The 15,931-nt window shown below is 39.6% G+C and overlaps 1 protein-coding gene across 1 annotated transcript in view; it reads left to right on the top strand.

Moving 5' to 3' along the window:
• Nucleotides 1–15,275, top strand: part of LIPC (lipase C, hepatic type) — a 66,658-nt gene extending 51,383 nt beyond the window's left edge. Inside the window, exons 3-10 of the mRNA XM_077185801.1 lie at nt 264–451; nt 2,048–2,227; nt 4,592–4,709; nt 6,681–6,914; nt 8,258–8,500; nt 11,826–11,946; nt 12,636–12,854; nt 15,076–15,275. Coding sequence (XP_077041916.1) covers nt 264–451; nt 2,048–2,227; nt 4,592–4,709; nt 6,681–6,914; nt 8,258–8,500; nt 11,826–11,946; nt 12,636–12,854; nt 15,076–15,181 — 1,409 coding nt within the window. The 3' untranslated portion in view covers nt 15,182–15,275. The remainder of the gene's footprint in view (nt 1–263; nt 452–2,047; nt 2,228–4,591; nt 4,710–6,680; nt 6,915–8,257; nt 8,501–11,825; nt 11,947–12,635; nt 12,855–15,075) is intronic.
• The last annotated feature ends 656 nt before the right edge of the window (nt 15,276–15,931 follow it).

Genomic DNA, 15,931 nt, shown 5'->3' on the forward strand with positions numbered 1-15,931 from the left:
AGCAGTCAGATCCCTATTCCTGTGTAACTGTTCTTGTTCACTCAGAGGGACTCAGAGGCACATCTAGACCATCTCAGACTTGGAAACAGATCACTTTTGTGACCTAAAATGTACAGCTTAGGCCCGCTGGAACAAGCAACAATTATACAGAGGAAGAGTTCCAAGCTCACCCATTTACTGTTTGACAAACTGTGTTGCACCAGTAACTTCTCCAGGTTTTCAATTCCTTCCTATTATGACTGTGGTCACAAATTTCATTTCAGAGGCACTGAGATCACAGAGTGAACACCCTAGAGGAAAGAAAGATCAGCAAAACTTCAAAACCAGATTTCGACTCTATACAGACAGAGCTGGAGGCAGCTGCCAGATTTTTGTTAATCAGCTGGAGACTCTTGACAAATGCCATTTCAATGCCTCTCTCCCTCTGGTGATGATAGTCCATGGCTGGTCGGTATGAACTCACACTTTATTTTTAATTCTTGCTACATCTGATTTGATATACTTTCCTTCTCATTATGCTACAGAAGCAACTTCAGAAGTAAGGTTGTGATACAAAGATGACAGATTTCACTGGTACCTATCATGGCTAGAAAAAATACAAAGTGCATATTCCTGACAGATTCTGAAGGAATGGTCTACAATTTTTCACATGGGACTCCCATGCCAAGGATTAAATTCAGCCATGGTTTAAAGCCAGCAGAGCCTGAACAAGTAGTGAATTAATGTCCTATGCCCTGGAGAGCAGAACACCAGTTTGTTTTCTCTGATATGTTCACTCCCAGATATTTACAGACTTCTTGAAAGTGGCCACAATTTCTCCACATCCTTCTCACAGATACACCTTTAAAAAGAATTTCTCCACGAGCCCCTTCAGCTGGAGGCAAAACCTTCAACATCAATTATCACTGAACTGCTTCCAGTTAAACTGTAAAAAACCAATTCACCATTAAAAAACTTTCTCAAAAGCATGCCAATAGTAAGAGTGACAATTCATCAGCTTCTCAGCTGGAAAAGAAACAAAAGAAGAGGGAGGACAAGAAACAAAGTAATTTTAACAGATCCTCAAATTCTCATAGCACCAATGGAATCACATAAGGTGGCACAATGGATCTTTCCTGCACATCTGCAAATACGCAGAGGAACTTTGAACACCCCCTGTGATGTGCATAACTCCCTTATCAAATAAGAGAGATATATTTAACTCCCTTAGTAAAAAAAAAAAAAAAATTAAACTCCCTTGCAAAAGAAATTAGTTCAAAACCTACACCCTCCTCAAACCACGGGCCTGAAGCTGCTGCCATTGAAATTCATCATTCACATTAACTTAATTTGCAGAGGTGTTGGACCCTTAGAGGAGTGTGTGTGGAAACCCAGACCTGAGACTCCCAAATTCTAATACATTAGAAGAGATAAGGCTATTTTATCAACTGAGGAAATACATACAATGAGACTAACAATTAAATCTGATAGATTAAATAATAATTCTAGTCCATAAAATCAGAAACATGCTTTGGTGCAAGAAAATTGTAACCAGGTTTTCAAAAAAGAATGACTCAAAACAAGCAGCTCTCAAAATGGAATGGCTAGAGATGACAAATGCCTGCTGGTCTGCAATCCTCCAGCTTCCTTTCTCTGATTTTTTAGCTTATACTTATAGGGATAGCTGCTCTTGAATGAAATCAGACATTTCCTGGGCATTTCTGTCTGCCTTTTAACCAGTACTTTTAAACCAGTTATCTCTGGATGAGTTAAAGTATTTGGGGACATCATTTTCACTTATAAGAGTTCATATTACAAAACATACACTATTATACCCTTATTACATTACTTTTTTTTTTTTTTTTTTTTGTGGTCCACCAAAAGCTAAAGATTCTCAGCCCTGAAGCAGGCTGGGCTGGGCCCCCAAAAATCTAGTTATCAGCATTAATCCCTCCCTGTCCATACTGGGAGTTTTGTTTCATGTTTTTCACAAGAAATACTTGGCAGAGACTGCTTTCCCATAGCAATGGTTTTTTTATTGTTTGGGTTTTTTTTCCAACCATAACAGGTGGATGGGATATTGGAAAGCTGGATTTGGAAAATGGCAGCAGCTCTGAAGTCTCAGCATGAGCCAATGAATGTGATCATTGCAGACTGGCTGGCCCTGGCTCACCAGCACTATCCCATTGCTGTACAGAACACGCGCACCACAGGCCACGAGATCGCGCAGTTCCTGCAGTGGCTGGAGGTGAGAGTGCCCCACCGGCACGTTTCTCTGGAAAAGATGCTTTCTTCTTATATTCCACAACCTTTCTGAAATACTGTGCTTGCTAATGCTTTCTTTTCCATCACTCACATTTCTTTAATGAACTGCACATTTTTCTTCCATAAACTTTCATGTGACTTTGTAAAACTCTCATCATGCAGGAGGTCAAAGCTTGTTTATGAAAATATTTTTATATATCTTTAGAGGTGAGATAGTTTCCTGCTACTTTGACTTTTCCATGAGCATGTGTGTGGGCAGCTGACACTGTTCCATATGCAGAAAACAGGCAGACATCATCATTTGCAAGACATAAGTACAGGAAAATGAACTTGTTATCTGTGCTTAACTTCTGCTTTTAATGCAGAATTCAATCCCAACACTGTGTCTGATTTTTGCTGCAGTTTCCCAAAGATTAGGATAAAATAATGGCTTAGAGATCCAGAAGGTAAAGGGAGACCTTTAAAGAGGACAGACATGCTTCACAAAGTGGATGACATGGAGGCAGCAGTGACTATTTATCAAAACTCCTGCTACATGGGGAGCAGTGGCCATGGCTGGATTGAAAAGGCTGCAGCAGAGTCTGCAGAGGATCACTGGTCTCCAGCACAATTTAAGAAAAGGCAGAAAGAAACAGTAGAATGAGAATCACTCATACAAACCAGGAACTCTAAGCAATTCTTATTGTATCAATCTCTAACATTAAGTACTTAATTTGAAATGAAATTATGCTTCCATACCTGACAATGAATTTTTGAGTACATTACTTTAAATATGGTGAGGCCTAAGGTGGAAGAGAAATTTACTGTGAGGCTGAAAGGTTTGGAGCAAATACCATAAAAGGCCTAAGCAGGAATAGCAGGGCTAGAAGGAGCTGTCAGGTACCACACCCAGTTAGGGACAAGAGGAACAAAAGAGGGGGCAGGAAAAGTCAGAGTCACTATTTTTCATTGTGATATTAGAAGAAACCTCAGCTCTTGGTCAAATATAGTTTAACTTGCTGGAGCCTAAAGTAACTTTTTGAAAGTGTTTAATTATTCAATGAATCAAATGGTGGACTTTGATCAGTTCCCAGGAGGACATACCACATTGTCAACAATAAAGACATTCTGTGATTTCCCAGTGTCAACAAACAAACCAAGGCTTGAATAAATTACTCCTTGCTCCAGTACTGTAGGTAGTTACTCTTGTACTGTGATGTGTTCCAGAATTTAAATATACCATAAATTTTCACAGCATTGAGTGTCTCCATCCAGTAAATGTTCCTCATGTTGAGAAGCACCCCTCCAGAGTTTCACAGTTAAACCCCCTTCATTCCAATTCCCACAATTATCTTTCTGCTATGCTTCTGTCTGCTTACAGGCAGATAATTATTTCAAAGGTTCTCAACAGATGTAACAAAACCTGCAGTGCCACACAACATTTTAATAAAGAACAAAGAACAAACAATAAGTAAATATTAGTGCTCTTATTTCAAGAATAGGGCATGATCAGTAACAGCCTCAACAGCATCCATTTCAGCATCATCTGACAAGAAAATTGGTCAGATCTTGTGATTTCTAAGAGCTGTCTCTCTCACCACAAGTCTGCCAAGTTTCACCGTTTCACCTCACCTTGAGAAGGGATTGGTATTGAGACTGCACAGCCACTCCACTGTGACAGGCAACATCCACAAAGAAATTGAAAGTGAGGTTGGCCTTTCCTGCAAGCAAAATATGCCATATTTTTCTTCACAAGTCAGATAAACTTTAAACCCTGCAGCTCAGGTGAAATGCTTAAGATGTACCATTGATTAGGTAGAAAGAAGGGCAATTCTGCTTCAATGGGTTTATTATGAATCAGACACACATCTCTGTACAAGAAATATCACTGCTGTATCATTTAACAAGTCTGATCAATATTTTGATCCCTTTAGTTTGGCTTGTGCTGGTATCTCAGGCAAAAAAACCACACCACTTTTTATAGGGGATTATTTTACCCCCAAGTTAAAGAAGAGATATCCATTTTATAATCATAGGAAAGCCAAATGTTGCCAACAAAAGGCAGTGAAGATCTGCATCAAATGACTGACAACAAACAACAAGAAAAATTCCACTGTGTTGATGGTTTTCCTGTGCATAGAAGATAAGTGGCAGTGCCCAAATGTGTGGCATTTTCCTGCTGCATGAAAAAGAATCAAGGAATAACATTCCAACAGAAATTTACTGCATGATTTGTGCACCTCATTTGATCACCATCAACATACAAATTTCTTGTGTTACAATTCACAGTATTCCTAGCATGTAATAGATATTTCACTGTTTACTTTTCACATTTCTTCATCTAAATCAAGGTGCCACTATCTTCCAGGAATCCATTCAATTTTCCAGAAGCAATGCTCATCTAATTGGATACAGCCTGGGAGCTCATGTTTCAGGATTTGCTGGAAGTTTTATCAATGGTACAAAGAAGATTGGAAGAATTACAGGTAAATGACTTATACCTTTAAGAAAAGTAACAGTCAACTGAATCAAGTTATGAGGATATTTGACATATCAATGCCATATCAACAATTAACTGTTGAATAGCAATATTCAGCACAGTTTAGAAGTTTCATCTCATTGGTTTAGAAATTAGATTTAGAAAACTTAATGAAAATATTTTTGAAAATTAGGTCTCATAACATTTCTATCTTTGATCTTTCCTACTTCAGTCCAATTATGACACACAGAATACACAAGCATGGGGACTACAAATCATAAACCAAAGCCTCAAGATGCAGGTTGCTTAAATTTATCTCTTATCCATTCCCAGTAACACCTTAAACTAAATGTTAGCCACTAACCTTGGATCTTTGGCCACTGTCTTGACCCAAAGTCATTCAAATACTGTTCATTGCTAGTGATTAATTTTAAAAATACATTAAGGAAATTGTCTGACTGTGCTTGAGCTTTCAATTGTGGGACAGTGCCCATATGGTGAATTCAAAACAGTTCTCCTGTGCCAAAAATGAGAGTTCTGGATTACATTTTACAAGAAGGATATCATTGGAGTACCCCTAGTAGATGCTTAAACAAAGTTAACCCTAACACTTGATTGACTAGTGACATTCTTGATTGACTAGTGACATTCTGAACCTTCTGTAATGTTTTGTAACTGTGCTAATTATGAGTATATTGAAAATACATTTATAATATTATTGATACACTATATGCAGTACCTCATCTAATACACAGTGACAGCTTAAAAACCCAAACAAAATGAAAACAGAAGTGCATTTTACACAAGACCCACATCAGCTACATTTAAGTTATCAGAGAAAACATTTTCCTTTACTCAGATTTAGGAGTGAGGCAAATACACATGGCTGTACTTGGAAGTCACTGTTCTGATCTTGGATTCATTGCCACATACCACAGTCTCTTACACACTCAGTTCTTGTGGCAGTGCCTGCATGCCAAGAGGCTGATTTTACAAAATGTGTCATGATAATACACCAGTGTATGCACTGAAGGACTTCAGTTCCCCAGCACTGCTTGCTCAAACCTCATCAGAACATAACACCTTGAAAATGGATAAGCAAAGAAACTTAGAGCCCATTATTTATTGTGACAGCTATATGCATTCTTCCGGAAAAATTTTTCAGACTTGTAACAATAAGTTCCAAAAATGGATAGTGATAAAAGTTATTGAAGCTAAAAAGAAATGTGGGCCTTTGTTGGACTTCCCTACTTCTGCCTGTGTTGCTAGTTTTGTCTGGTTATATCTATGCAACTATATTATTCCACAATACCAACTGAAGAATATAAAATTTAGAAGCTTGTCCTCAAAGCTGATTACAGCTTTAAACTAAGCATGAAGGTCTCTTCCTGAATCAATTCCCAACCAAGAAGACCACCATGCAAAAAAGTCCAGAAAACAAAAATCAGCAAGACTCCCTAAATGGAGTACTATTTCTCTGAATACTGCAAAAATCTGCCTTGAAGATTTTTTAGGCTGAAGAATTATTATAAATAAAATCTAGCAGGCATACAGGGCTTTTAATCAATAACTGGAGCTTTATAAAGTTTTAGGTCCCACATGTGGGCTAAAAGTCAATCTTGCTGTAGGACTGGTGTTTTCCAAAGGACCTCTGAAGCACACAATCTCCAGAGTTTGAAAGAACAAAATTATGTCAAGGTCCCTCAAGTGCCACTGGCAGCAGGCCCAGTTTGTCTGTGACAAACACGTCTGTCTCTGGGCCTGTGTCCTTGTGCAGGTCCCAGCTAGTGTTTGCTACAGGGCCTGTGTTTGCTTTAGGGGTAACCCTCTGTGGAACAAGAGTTGTTATTGTTTCCATCAGGGAAAGACCTTGTAAAGCACCAGGTGCTGCCTGTTTTCAGACATTCATCCCAGACTTACAGCAGTAGAACATTCCTTCTGCACTACATGACAATGGGATTATTTGCATTTATTGCAGGCCTTGACCCTGCTGGTCCCCTGTTTGAAGGAATGTCACCCACAGACCGTTTATCTCCAGATGATGCAAACTTTGTGGATGCAATTCATACCTTCACCAAACAGCACATGGGCCTCAGTGTTGGCATCAAGCAGCCTGTGGCTCATTTTGACTTTTATCCCAACGGAGGCACCTTCCAGCCTGGCTGTCACATCCTGCACGTGTACAACCACATTGCACAGCTGGGGATTGCTGGTAAGAACCAATGGCCCACAGTGGGAGGCACCAGGGCAGCTGGACTGAGCCTGTCTGGTGGTCTTAAACAGCATCTAAGGATTATTATGATCACCCTTATATGCAGGGTATTTTCTTGTTTAGAGATTATCTGATTTTTACGTGTCTTGAGTTCATATTGGTCCTACTGACTCCAGCAAGGAATTGAGCTGCCTAGCACTCCTGCAAATGAGGCCATGAGCATCCTGCTGTCAAGCACCTCTGAATAATTTAATGGTATTTGTTTCAGCAGTAGGAGAGATGAGACAATTTATTCTAATTAAGCCAGATTTGTGTAGTGTGCCATTAATTATTTCAAATCAAATGAAACACAGGTCTGTACTACTCACCTCCATAGCTCACCTTTTCCCAGCTCCATGTCCTTTGGTGGCACAGATGAATGCTCTCTCCAGGACCTGAATGCCAGTGTTCCAGGCTAGCTTTTATTTATAGAAGCTTGTTATCAATGTACCTAAACATAAATCTATAGAGAAACTGATGCAAGATACTGAAAAAGGTCCTGATGTGCAGTGACAACCAGAAGTGCTGGCTGAAAACCCCCAAAGAGCCCTGCACACCCAGCAATAACATTGCAGAAGTATTTCTCAATTATCCTCATACAATGCCTAAATCTGGGCATTATTTGTTAGAAGATAAATCATGACAAACGTGAAACCAAGCATCAGCTCAAAGCTTATCAACAGAGACATAAAACATCCTATTTGCACAAAATAATTTCTGTAATTTGATAGCATTTTAAGAATATACATCTCATAATGGCAGACCTATTTAATATTTTTATTGCTTTTAATAAAATTTTTGCTCCTTTTTTCCAAGCAGTAACTGCAAGAAAAATGAAATTCAACACAAGAGTGTGTCAGTCTAATAGGGACAAAATATGGTATTGCTGCCTAAGCATCCAAATCCAAGAGTGTTCAGCCATTCCAAATGAGACTGCTGTCTTTAATGTGGCATGATCTGAAAGACTGCACATCAACTCAGGTTGTATTTTCTATTGACAAAAACAACCAGAACACTGAAATCAAGGTTCATATTTACAGTCTGATACAGTCAGGGCAAGAGTAGTTTAAGCAGAAAATTATTTATTATTATGAAAGTTCAGCCATTCTATTTTTGAATGATCCTAAAAGTAAAATTGCTATGATGTATGATTTCTGAGGCAAAACCATGATGCAAAGGGTGGGTGGGGGGAAACAATATCATATGTTTATAGTTTGTAGTTGGCTACAGTACTACTCTGCAGTTCAAATGGTGAAAAAAAACAAACCAAGGGCATGTAAAATTTTGTTGTTGCATTTTTTCAGGCATCACTCAAACTGTGAAATGTGCCCATGAGAGGTCAGTTCATTTGTTCATCGACTCTCTGCTGCACAAGGACAAGCAAAGCACAGCGTACTGGTGCAACGACATCAACACTTTCAACAAAGGGCTGTGCCTCAGCTGTAAGAAGAACCGCTGTAACACCCTGGGCTACAACATCAGGGAGGAAAGGCTGCCCAAAAGCAGACGACTCTTTCTGAAAACAAGAGCATATATGCCCTTCAAAGGTTTGTGGGAATACTTTTTAGTGTCCAGATTGATCACAAAGTAGAAGTCTGAGCCTAAGCTTTGTGATCCTATTTACTCATTCATTAAAGCTTATAAAATCTGTGAGAATAATCAATTTGCTGAGACAACTGAGAGTCCCAGTACGCTATCTTGATACCCTTTCATCCAGATCCTGGCTCTCATATTTCTGTGGGAAAAAGCACACTGCCTGCTTGCCCCAGGCGAGCTGTGGAGCTGAGGGCTCGCAGATGCCCAGGGTCCTGATCTGCAGGGTTTTCCTACAACTGGACTGTGCAGGTTTGTTGTAACATATGCAGGCATACAGCCAAACCAAAAAAAGCTGCATAATTACTCTGGGAGGCCTATAAAACATCCTGTTCTGCATTTGCCCAAATTTATCTGCAATTAGACTATGAAATGACATATAAATTACTACTTTCCAAACAATGGGCAGAGCACAGAATAGCATGGACTTTTGCAAGGCTGAACTGTCGCAGTAAAACTAAGACTGGCACTCTGGCTTTAGCTGTACTACATTACTTTATCGAGTCAGTGTGCATTTTTGGCTGTATCATCAGACAGAGGGGGCATGGCCTGCCAGGTGGCGCAGGGCCTTCCTACCAGTCTCCGTTGCACTCAGCCGCCAGAGCCCACTGTTGCTGTTGAGCAGACGTTCCCTCGCCACTGGAAATGTTCACGTACTTTTAAAAGTGGGAACAAGAGGACGATGTGGGACAGTCCTTTTCCGAGGGGCTGTCGGCGCAGGGGCGCCTGGCGCTCGGCTCTGCCCCTCACCACCTCCTTCCCCGGCTGCCATGAGGCGTGTGGGGAGCAGCGGGGCGGCCGGGCAGGGCTCGGGCTGAGGCACAGGGGCTGAGGCACAGGGGCTGAGGCACAGGCCACACACACAGGGAGGAGGCTCCGCTCAGGCTGAGGCGCTGCCGGGCCCCGCACAGCCTCAGCACAGTCCCCGGCACAGCCTCGCCACAGCCCGGGCCACGGGAGTCCCGCACCCCCGCAGCGGCTGCCGGGGCTGTGGCGGGCCAGAGCCTCCCTCCTGCCGGAGGGCTCTGCGCCCGCCTGCCCCTCGCCCTGGGCCCTGGGGTTGGGGAGCGCTTCCCATGTTCGTGCACCCCGGCAGGAACACTGAAGAGATGAGGAGAAAGGCTTTAAAAGGCTGCTTGCATTATATAGCTGGTCTCCCCCCAGTGCCCGGTTACTCAGATGCATTATCACAGATTTAAAAAAAAAAACCAAAACCAAAAACCAAAAAACCAAAAAAATCCACCACCAAACCAAACAAAAATTCAGGTACTTTTAAAGTAATTTTGGAAGTCTTCCACTAGCACAGCTGTGAAATATTCAGTGATTACTCCAGAGGGATCTGCAGAGCCCTGAATGATACTCAGAGCAGCTGAACCTGCTGAATTTCTTCTAAATACTGTTTAAAATGGCTCAGGAAGATACTTGGAGTAGATTTTAAAACTCCAGAGGCTGTGTCTAGTTCCTGATGTTGTCTTGCTCCAGCACAGTCAGGCTCAGGTCCTCACCAGAACCAGAGAATGACAGGCTCTGGGGATGCATTGCCTGCTGCTCCCATACCTGGGCACGGAGATGTGATCACTGTGTTGTGTTCCTCTGTGGATATGGAGCTCGTTTCAGTTTGGAGTAAAATATCTCTGTCCCATTGGCTTTGATTGCAATTAAACATGTTGCATTTTTATGCTTAGAACTGGTTTTGCATAAAAAACCATCCTTGGCACATATGTGGATAAAGTACCCCAGACAATGATCTCCTTTCACAAAAGTTCCCAAACAAAGCGGCAGCTGTGGGAAGGTGCTTACAAAGTCATCTTTGTAATGCTTTTAAAAAAAAAATGTTTGAAGATCATGTGAGAAGCACAAACAGAAGAAATTTGAGAACTCAACATTACACTTCACAATCCTCTGTGTCTTCACAAAATCTAACATTTAATTTTCAAGCTAATGACATTGTATTCTGGAGCATACATCAGTCCAGCTCAAACAAAACCCCCAGTTTGTTACACGGTAGTTAACATTTGTAATAAAGCTGTGAGGGGACTCTGAGTTCTTATATGATTTTTCCTTAAAGTAAGCACCATAATCACAGCAAAACCTTAGGCTGTGTCTGATCATATACTGAAAAATCAGTTTTTACAGAGAGAAAACCCATAGAAAGACAGATTAGTTGTAAAAGTGATCTGTAAACAACCCTCTCTGCCTTGGTCCTCATCAGGTTTGTGGCACAGAATCAGCCATTTTGTTTTCTACTGAGGGACACATTTTCAAAAGAAAATACATTGTTCCCTAACATACAACAACTATAAAACAATGAAAGGATACAGCTGTTCCAGCAAATACTTTCCATCGTGAGCACTCTGAGCTGCACCAAGAAAAACCAAAAACAACCTATCTGTGCATGTGCATAAAAAGATGATTCCATTAGTGGTGTGGGGAGCCATTCTCAGATGTAGTGAAGATTGAAGTGAGTAAAGAGGCTCTACTCAAAAACTAGCATGCAATAATGTTCCTTCATATCTAAATCTATCAGTTTTGTCCAGAAAGTTGCTGGAAGAATGACCAGATAGAAGAGTTCTGGACATTCAGATGTGGCTGACAGTATCTGTATGCACATGCTTGAAATCTATGTTGTTGGGGTTTTCTTTTTCATAATTTTCAAAATATCAAACTGATGACTTCTTCGGCATTTTTCATGCTGACAATGCTCAGTTCAGACTTTCCTAAACAGTGTTGTTCTAGAAACTCCCCTTGAAGCATTAATGACATTGTTAACAGATGTGTGTTAAGCACAACATATCATTATGCAGTCAAGGAAAGTTTGTGAGTCATCTGTTTTGCAGGGCAATTTTCCACTTGATCAGAGAAACAGCCTGACCACATTGCATAAGGTCTTTGATCTGTATCATACATTTCTAGTCATGACCAGTCACAAGGATTTGCCTGGTCACTAGATAGAGGGCTTGCCAGAAATTCTGACAACTAAACTTCAGAAAAGCTGAAATATTTCCCATGGAGGAATGTTTTATCTCAAAAAGAAACTCAACACTGATTACCTTTTTCTCTATCCTTTAAATAAACAGGGCCACAAATGCTAACAGATTACATAGCACAGCAACAACCAGGAAAAATGACAATGTTTTAATTTCAACAAATTAGGTTGAAAAATAAAATGAAATAACCATCAACTTTCTACTCTGAAAGGCAAAATTCTTTTGCCTAAGAAAACTATTGATTATTTGACCATTAATTTTTCCACTTTTTGCCAATTCTTCCTTCCTACAGTGTATCATTATCAGTTCAAGATCCACATCATCAATGAAATCCAAGGCAAGCCCATAGACCCAGCTTTCACCATGTCTCTGACAGGGACTAAGGCAGATGCTAAAAACCTGCACATCCCACTGTGAGTATTGTATCACATGTAATTGTGCATGTGACAATTTGGAATATCATACCACATTGATAATCATGCTATGAGGGAAATGGGTTAGTACAGCTAAGTGAACATGAACTGGAAATTATCCTCTCTTCACTCATTCTCCCTGGAAGCCACAAGTTCTTACAATGATGATGCAGTTTGTGCAGAAAAAAATTGTTAGAATACAAACAGTAAATTTGGAAGTTTTTCTGTCCACTTACTTTGGTCCATCCCATAGCTAAGACAAGGAGGTATAATCAATTAAAACACAAATGAAAAAATTAGATAATTTTTTTCTGTAATTAAGATAAAAGAATTTTGGATATTTATCACGATGGACACTATCTGTATTAACATGTGTGTTAATAATGTGTGTGTGCATTTGCTCTAGCAGGCAGAAGTTGTAACATAGATGCTATTATGGGACACCTTTTCTTTTGCTGTCAGAAACCACTACTGCTTTGTCAGCTGTTCAAGCTTCTGCCACTTCTGCTTCTTTCCTTGCATGTTGTCATATTTCATCACTTTTTTGCACCTGGAGGAAGAACATCCTTGCCTTGAGACATTAAGAAGCAAACATAGTTCTTTCTCTGGTTTAGGGGAAAAAAACCCTGTTTTGTTCACTTTAATTCATAATAATTAAGACAACATTATTCTCATCTTGTTTTCTGTAGAGTTGAAAGTATTACTGGGAATAAAACCTACTCCTTTCTCATCACCCTGGACAATGATATTGGTGACATCATAATGATCAAGTTCAAATGGGAATTACCTCCACTTTGGGGAAACATCTGGGACACATTTCAAACCATAATACCATGGACAAAGGGTACCCGTCGACCAGGACTTATAGTGAAGGAGATAAGAGTGAAAGCAGGGGAAACACAGCAAAAGTAAGTGTAATGAGAGCACTCAGTAACTCCACAGGTGTTTGGCTCCCAGGTTATCCCAGTTCAAACACAACCAGCCAAGCTCCAGCAGTCACACCAATGAATGTAATTACCTCACTCCATAAGGATCATATGAAATTTCAATGAAACAAGGTACTATGCAAGATAAATAATGATTTCAACATTAACATCATGAAATATTCAGATTCCTACATACAAAAAATGTGCCAAATCTTAATTATTTGACTTTCAATACTTATTTCCTAGAGAAAGGAAGTAAGTATTGAAAGTCAGCATCACCATTCTTGAAAATACTCATTAGAAGGATCTTGTGCTGTACTACAGTCCTCTAACTATTTTTGGTGTTCTTCTTTCCCCTGTTTATTGCTTTGAAGCAGGATCACCACATCTGAGCAGCCTTGTTCTCTACATACAGCAATGCTATCACATTTGAAACTGCCTACTCATGCAGAGAAATTTCAGCCAGAAGACAGAATAAAAAAAGTTATAATGATTCTCCACTGCTTTAATCCTTTGAGAAATTTTAACTGAGCAGTTTAATTAAGGTTAATGAGAAAAGCACCTTACCTTTAACTGAGGCTCAGTCCTAGAAGGCAATTTTTCCTTGGTACATTCCCTTTCCTACCACCACAACTGGTGCAGACTTCCTGCAGAACAGCTCTTACTGGCAGAGCTGCATCTCCTTAATATTGACACAAAAAACAAATTAGACAATTCAAAGAGACATTTCATAAGACAGGCTGTATGTGCTGGGGGGCAGAGGAAGGATCATATTCTCCTAGGTTGAATCCTCTTAAAAATGTATTTTGGAGGTGTTTTCCTAACCTGGCACTTGGCATGTGCTCCTGCCATAAAAATCAAAGGAGTTTCTCTAACATTTCCTGCTATTTTAAAAGCCACGACCCAAAATCAGTATTGAAAGCAAATTAAATCAAACATACATTGCAAACTAGGGAGCTGTGTTTAGGTGCAGGTTCCTGTACCTTGAGATAAAAGGTATGAAGGTGAGAAGTCATTTTCCTAACCAGGAAGCTCTTATCCAATGCAGCTGTGCCAGTAACTTGGCACAAGCTAATTACTGCTGATGTACTACTTTCCTTATCTAGGAAATTATTGAGGGGGGCTCTTATACTGACAAAAAATAATGCTGGTAGCTTCAGGTACCTAATGCTCCTTAGAAGCTTTTTTTGCTGCAAGTGGAAGCAGTTTGTGCCAAGCTTTTCAGTTTGTGCCACTGATTATGTGCTGGGTTTTGTTCTTTGCAATCTGGGCAGTGACGTTCAGTTATCACTGAAATACTGCATTAATGTTTAGGGGGGGAATGAAAGATTATTAGGTGGTTCTAAAAGGAGAAACAAAGGACACTCAAGGAAAAGTATTTTTTTTCAAAGAAAAAAGGTATGTAGAGTTCTGCCTTCCTCAGAATACCAAACATTGTGTATTGCAGAATTAGCAACTTTGGAAATTCAATAATTAAAAAAGGTAGTAAACATGAAATGTATTTTGACTTCTCTTGTGCTTTCTCAAGCATTTGAACAACTGACAATATTTTATTGTTATACACATATCCATTAGAGATACTAACATATCCATATGTTAGAGATACTAACATCTAGGATCTCTACTTCTAGATGTTTGTGATCTTTGTACACATGATGAAAGTTCCTTTGTTAGATTATTTAATGGCAAAGACTTGTAGAGATGTAACAGCATAAACTTTAAAAGCAGCTAGCAAACAGATCAGCAATAAAATACCCCATTCCAACATTTGCTTTCAAATATTTCTGTAGCATATGCAGCTGCTGATATTAGCATCCTACACAGCTGATTTTTAGCAACCTCCCAGCTAAATACCAGTATTCCAGCAGGCCAAATAGGGCAACCATGCTGGGAGCAGTGAGTTGGAGCAATGCCCCCCTGACAGGAAGGCCCAGGTGACTGTGAGGGTGTGCTGTGGAGAACACCCACAGTGACACCAGGGAGACCCAGCACAATGCACTCAGTACCCAGGGGCTGCCTGCTGCTCTTCTCTCTGTCCCTGTGGTCTGGCAGGCAGATACAACCCTTCCCTCACAAGCCTATAAATCAGAAAGCTGCCTTTCTGTAAAAGACAGGCTAAAGAACTGCCTAAAGAGTGAGAAACTCTAACTAACATTACGATTTCTAACCAACACTGTACTCACATGCTGTCTTTTCTTTCCAGGAACACATTTTGCCCCCAAAGCACTGACAATATTCACCTTCATCCATCCCACGAGAAGATATTTGTGAGCTGTGAAGATCTCTTCCAGACACAAAACAGAAAATGAGCAAGAACACAAAAAGGCAACTTCTCACCAAAATATTCATAATATGATGCATCTAGTAAAATGTTCTAAAAATTCACAGTCAAATAGCCTAGCAGTTTCAGAGATGGTAAAAAAAATAAATTAAGACATTTAGGTTTTGTCATCTGACAGTAAGCTGAAATATGCTCTTTGTTCATCTAGGAGCATACTCTGAAAATCATCAGTGAGCAGCATGATCAAGGCAACTGCCAATTTTCAACTGTATAAAATCTGAAAAAAACATCTGCTCACCAGAAATAAAAATATTATTTGACAAAATCATCGTCATAAGCCTTTGAAAAACTTAATTTTGTTGGATTTAAGGGAAAAAAAGAAACTTCATTTCATGGTAAAAACATTGAAGTATTAATAGCTACGACTATCAGTTAAAACCTTGCTAAATGATTTCCTAATGAAGGGAGAATTAAATAGTTCATAAAAGAAAATGCTACCAAATAGATACAAAAATAGAAAATGTTTGAGCTGTAATAACCATATGAAAACCCCAATAATAGTATCATCAAAAAATTCTATAATAAACCTTGTACTCTGAAAATGCTTTGCAATTTAACTATTTTAATTAAAGAACTGATTTTAATTACTAGTAATTTACTTATTTGAATGATACTTAGTATACTACACAAAGTTCTAGCACAATTAAGTTCAGGTAATTGTCTGCATTTAAATCATATTTAGGCATTCAGGTAAGGTCTGAGATTTTTAGATTCTAAA

This window comes from Agelaius phoeniceus, chromosome 13 (genome assembly GCF_051311805.1).
Source record: "Agelaius phoeniceus isolate bAgePho1 chromosome 13, bAgePho1.hap1, whole genome shotgun sequence".
Taxonomy (NCBI): Eukaryota; Metazoa; Chordata; class Aves; order Passeriformes; family Icteridae; genus Agelaius; species Agelaius phoeniceus.